General features: G+C 52.4%; 1 protein-coding gene across 1 annotated transcript in view; it reads right to left on the reverse strand.

Annotated features, from left to right (window-relative positions):
• The window catches only part of Sntb1 (syntrophin beta 1), a 294,480-nt gene extending 291,888 nt beyond the window's left edge, over positions 1-2,592 (reverse strand). The window contains exon 1 of the mRNA XM_004661364.2: positions 1,995-2,592. Within this exon, the coding sequence (XP_004661421.1) occupies positions 1,995-2,592 (598 nt within the window). The remainder of the gene's footprint in view (positions 1-1,994) is intronic.
• Between the last annotated feature and the right edge of the window lie 3,408 nt (positions 2,593-6,000).

Raw genomic sequence — 6,000 nt, forward strand, 5'->3', positions numbered from 1 at the left:
CGAGGAAATAGGTGTGTGTTTAAAAGTCTTAGAGGAGGTTCTGAAGAGCCCCAGTCAGCTCCAGCTCTCTGCTCTCGGCCAGATACAAAAGGAAAGGATGTGACGTTTGAGTTGGTGTTAGGTGACCATCAACACCACACTGCAGACCATGGGGGACTACTAACCCTTGGCTTCTCAATGTAAAGTCACATAACTGCTTGAATTAAAAAAAAAAAACTTTTTGCTACTTCAAGTACTGCAAGAGGCCATCTTTACTTCCTCTTTGGAGATGATAGACTCTTGTTTTTTTTTTTTTAACTTCTTTGCTAAATCATTAGTTATTAAATCAAAACCAAGGAGAGGAAGAAAAGAAGGGACAGTGTCTGAAATTTTTTTTTTTTTAATTGACTTGTCTTTATCACTTCTCCCAGGTCATTTTAAGTCAATTTCACAGGCTGAGCAGGTGTCCAGTAGTTTATAGTCCAAACTACACTCGCCCCAGAGTCTACCTTCCCGTATCACCCAACCTGGCACCCACTGGAAAATGAAAACTTTTTTTTTTGTTTACTTATCTTAATCAATGAGCCAAAGCAAATAGCCTTCCACTTTCTGGAAAGGGGGGATGGGCAATGAAATCTAAAGACATCACAAATCCTTTAAACAAATAAAGAAGGAAAAACAAAACAAAATTAAAAAAAAAAAAAACACAGACAAAAACCCCTCTCCTTTGTATTCCAGGCCAAGAGGCGGGCCACCCCATTACCATGGAGTTTCATCAGCTGTCATTCCCACAGCAAGGTTGCTTTCTCAATTCCAAACAGTCACAGTCTCGCTCCAAGCACAGCCACTAGATGAACACAGAACTGGAGTTTCCCTTTAAGGTCTTAAGTCCATCACCACATTACCAGGTCTGTTGAAATGTCAGTAGCTATGAGCTCACTTATTTGCTTACTCTGCAATCCCGTCATTGAGCACTCACACTCAAGAGAAGTCAGCAGTAGCTAAATAAAAGACCGCCAAACTGCAGTTGGGGGAAGCTGAGAAAAATAAAAATAAAATTGACCACAGTGTGTAGAAAGTGCTAGGGAGAAGGCACCCACTGAAAAACCCGGCGCTGGTGAACAGGAGATTGCATGAGGAGTGACTCCCAGTTACCTGTCCCTTGTCCTCCCCCAACATAGTCGCACATTAGGAAACAGGTACAACATTGTGCTTCCTTTTTCTTTTCTTTCTTTCTTTTTTTTTTTCTTTAAATTATCGTTCAGCTTTGAAAGGGTTGGGACAAGAGATCTCCAGAGTTTCCAAGGCCCCTTACATTTCCCACGCAGAGGAAACTGTTTCCAATGCGGAGCTGATTGCTGGCCGCTTGGGAAAAAAGCAGCTCTCCGCCCTGAGCAAGCTGGAATCCAGACCGACCGGCTCAGCAGCCTGGAGGGGAGGTGAACTCGCGCCTGGCCCGCGACGTCTCGCCCAGCCCAGTCTTCCGCCCTCGGGTCCCGCAGTGGGGAGAAGAGAAGGCTGGCAGCGTGTAAGCTCTCCAACACTGCCACCTCGCTCTCGGGCTCCCTTCCCCTTACTCAAGTCAGGCTCTCCAGTTAGGGAAAAAATTTTAAACCAAAGCAGAAACTTGATTGGCACCCTGGACGGGTGAAAACCCCAGAGTCCGTCTCTCTCCACTTCCCATCATCTTCGGCTTATCCGCAGATGAAAAGGAAAAAGGCGTGCACTACCAAACCCCAGTTTGCGCGACCTTTGCTGGAGTCACAGCCTGGGGAAAGGACTCTGGGCGGGGAGCCGACAAGTTGCCCCCAAGTGGGTGAAAGTTGTCAGGACTCCGTGCTGGGGGTGGGTGGGTGTGGGTGTGTCAGACCCACGCGCCGGGGAGCCCTGCGCCGGGCGGGAGGACGCGTGGCCCGGAGCGAGTGAGTGGGAGTGGGCGTGCGTGCGCGCGCGCGGGGCCGGGCACCCGTGGGTGTGCACGGTGTGTCGGGGCGGGCGTCGGGTTAACCCCTTACCTTCCAGCAGCACTTCTTTGCCCGCGCGTTTCAGAGCCTGCACCGCCTCGTCGTGGGTGGCATCCCGCAGGTCGGCTCCGTTCACCGACAGGATGGCATCGCCCACATACAGGGCCTGGGTCTGGTCGGCCGCCAGCCCCTTGAAGATCTTGCTGATGAGGATGGGCATCTTATTCTCCTTGCCCCCTTTAATGCTGATGCCCAGTCCGCCCAGCTCCTGTTTCAACACCCTCACGCCTCGCTTCTGGTTGGAGATGGATTCGGGCACCTGCTCGGGCAGGTCGGTGAAAGCTGTACGGACCCCGGTGGCGGGTGAGTCCGGGGCTTGGGGGCCACCAGCCGCGAGGATGCCAGGGTGCCCGGCCCCTCCGGAGGAGCCCCTGCAGAAGGAACCGTTGGTCGCCGCGCCGATGCCGTTGTACGCCGCCGCAGCGCCCTCCTCGCAGCTCAGAACCAAGGCGTCCTCGCTCAAGTTCACCAGAACTTTATGCCAACGATCCCGCACCAAAACTTCCAGCAGCCCGCTCCGCTGCGCCCGGCCGCCTCCCCCGCCAGCCGGAGAGGCCGCCGCCGCCGCCGCCGCCGCCGCTACCGCCATCTTTCTGGCATTCTTAAAATGCCATGTGATTGGGGGAAAAAATAAAAAAATAAAAAAAAAATTGCGGGGAAAAGTGGAGAGAAAGGGGTTGCGGGAGGAGCGCGGCCCGCGAGCGCTCGGGGCAGGACGCGCGACGCCGCTCCGCGAGTTCGCGGACGCGCTCGCCGCCACCCGGCGGAGCCCAGCGCAGCCGGCCACTGAGCCCGGTGGTTCCCCCTCGCCTGATCCAGGGCGGGGTGGAGCAACCTAAAAGAAGAAGGAGAGAGACCGAGACGGGGGAGGGGGGTGGTGGAGGGGAGGGAGGGGGGGGAAATAAATAAATAAATTAGCCAGCTGCCAGTTGCAAAACCCCAAGCAGAGTTGAGGTGGGGGGGGCGGGGTTGGGAAGCCGCGGAACTGCTAAGTGCTGGGGACTCGGTAGGAGGAGGCCCGCTGGCGGGCAGGGGCGGGGACACGGCGCCTGGGGCCATTCACCTGTTCAGCCTCGGCTGTCACACACCGCCCCGCCGGGCCCAGACCCGGGTGCATCAGTCCACCTAGAACACGTAGCCTCAAAGCCCCCCCCCCACCACCACCACCAATGCTTTCTTGATTCCTTGCCCTCAACCCTCCTGCGAGCTCCTTCTCTATAATCCTTTCTCCCTGGGTTGGGGGTGGTGTCCAAGCCTCACCTTTGCCAGGTGTGTGTCCAGCCTGCCTCAAGCCATCCTTGTCTTTTCGGGGACCTTCTCTTTCACACCCCGCCCTGTCGCCCGGTCACCTCCGCCCTAACCCCCTGCTGTGCGCAGATCGAAGTATTTCTCTGCTCTAGGCGTCTGTTTCTGCTGTTTCTTGCCTCTTTCTGGTTTCTGTAAGGAGGGAGGCTGCAGCCCTTGTCGGGGCGTCCTGGGGCTGTTCCAGAGACCCGGGGAAAGCTGCCTTAAGAACACAGGAGGAAGCGTCGGAGTGTCCCAAACTTCTGAAATGCGAGGCACCTTGGCTCCTGGAGTCTGAAGAGCTTTCTCAACCAATGATGGTTTTCAGCCCCCAGGACAAAGGTTTAACTAAATCTACTCAGGGTGCTTTGTCCCCTGTCCCCCGTGCCCCAGGGCCCTCCCAAGTGCTTTCTGGGGCCTTCTCTTTCTCTCACAGATCCCATACAGGAAGTGCCTCCCTTTTAAAAATACAGAATGGTTGGCATCTCGGAATCCTGGACAAATTGTTTACTTGCATCTCAAGCTGCATTTTGTTTCTAAGGTAATTATTACAACTCTTGGTCAACTTCCCAGGCCAGTGGGGAGATGCCACCTTAATCGATGTTGCCGCTGGACATCCTCCTGCCCTTGAATTTCTCAAGTTCTCTTCCTTCCTTGTTTCTCACCTATTTTCCTCTCTCTCTCTCTCTCTCTCACCCTCTCTCTTTCTCTATCATTTTTTTTTTTTTTGAGAGAGAGAGAGAATGGGTGCTCCAGGGCTTCCAGTGCAGCAAACACACACCAGACACATGGGCCACCTGGTGCATTTGGCTTACCTGGGTCCTGGGGAATCGAACCTGGGCCCTTTATTTCCTTTCCTGCCTCCCCTCTCCTCACACAAAACCACCAATCTGCTAATTCTGGAAGGTCAACTCATTCCCAGCAAGGTGTCACGACTTAGAGAATCTTCTAGAAAACATGGACACTGTCATCACACAGGATCACCCCTTCCCAGACTGACATACGTGTGAAAATGCACATTACTCTCTGAAGAGTGGGGTCCTGGGCAGTGTCACAGTATGAAGTCAGCATTTAAGGTTCTCTTGAGAAAAGGGTGGAGATACAGCTCACAGAGGGTCTGCTTTCAACTCCCCTGTTCTTATATATGTATTTTTACCTGCCAGCTTTCCAAAAGCTCTTTATTCTTTCATGCAGAGGCCCCCACAGCAGGGACAAGCAGCCTCGGGGATCGTCAGTCTTTGCTGTGGGCTAGGGAGGAGCTCACCCAGCCAGTGCCGCTGCTGGTAAGAGAGCCTAGCTAGGTCAGGGCCTCTGCTTTGAAAGCTGAGGTGTCCACCACATGACTCTTGGAGCAGGGAGAGCCCCAGTGCCTGCATTCCACTAAGGTTGAGAGCCGGAATTGCACTGTGAAAGTTGAGAAATCAAAACCAATCTGGACCAGAAATTCTCCATCAACGACATGCCAGCCTCATGCCTCTGTTGGCAAACAATACAGGGAGGTCAGACACGCCCCCATGTAACTTATTGATTAGCTATAAGAATTGCAGGCCCCCGATGGGTCCTTCTGTGAATCTCTGTGATGAATATGTTTCCACTGTGTGATAACACCTCCATCGGAAGAAATACATTGTTTGATGAACATTGCTTTAGAATGGAAGGAGCCGAACACTGACTATGATTAGGCCTCGGGCATGTATGTGAGCCAGAGATGGCTTTGCTAATGGGATTGTAATTACCTACCTCTTCTGAATACTTTACACATATTAACTTAATCACCTCCCCAGTACTTGGGGGCTATTTACTGTGTTACTTGGGCGTGTGTGTGTGTGTGTGTGTGTGTGTGTGTGTGTGTGTGTTATGTAAGCGAACGTGTGTGGTCCTATGTGTGGAAGGCAGTGGACAAGCTTCAGTGTTGTACCTCTTTTTGCGACAGTGATTTTTTTGGCCTGGAATTCCTTCAGCAGGCTATATGGACTGACCAGGGAGCCCTAGGGATCTACCTGTCTCTAGCTGGGGTTATAGATACATGCCTCTATGCCTGCTTTTAAAAATATATATATTATCTTTTATTTGACAGAGGGGTAGGGCAGAGAAAGAATGAGAGAGAATGGGTGCACCAGGGCCCTTAGACTCTGCAAACAAACTCCAGATGCATGTGCTACCTTGTGCATCTGGCTTGTGTGGGTATGGGGATTGGGGGAGGGAATCCAACCTGGGTCCTTAGGCTTCACAGGCAAGCACCTTAACTACTAAGCCATCTCTTCAGCCCTATGCCAGACTCTTAAAAAAATGTCTGCATGTGTGTGTGGTGTTGTGTGTGTGTGTGTGTGTGTGTGTGTGTATGTGTGTGTGTAGATTGCACAATCCTGTGTAAACACATCAGTGTCCACAAGAGAATGTGGGATATCTTCCTCTTTTCACTCATCTCTGTGCTTCCTTGAGATAAGTCGCTCCTTGGCTGCTATTTTTCGGTCCAACTGACTGATCAGGAAGCCCAGCTGCTTCTCTAGTCTCTCCTTCTACTTGCTTGGCCAGGCCTAGCTGTCTACATGGGTGCTGGGGCATTGAACTCAAGGTGAATTGAGCCATCTCAGCATGCCCTCGTACTTGATGAACCATCTCCCCAGCCCACACTGGGCTTTTCAAAATGTGGGGTATCAGGGTTGAGCTCTAGGTCCTCCTGCTTGCAAGGCAAGAACTTTACTGACTGAGC

Source organism: Jaculus jaculus, chromosome 2 (assembly GCF_020740685.1).
Source record: "Jaculus jaculus isolate mJacJac1 chromosome 2, mJacJac1.mat.Y.cur, whole genome shotgun sequence".
NCBI classification, from domain to species: domain Eukaryota; kingdom Metazoa; phylum Chordata; class Mammalia; order Rodentia; family Dipodidae; genus Jaculus; species Jaculus jaculus.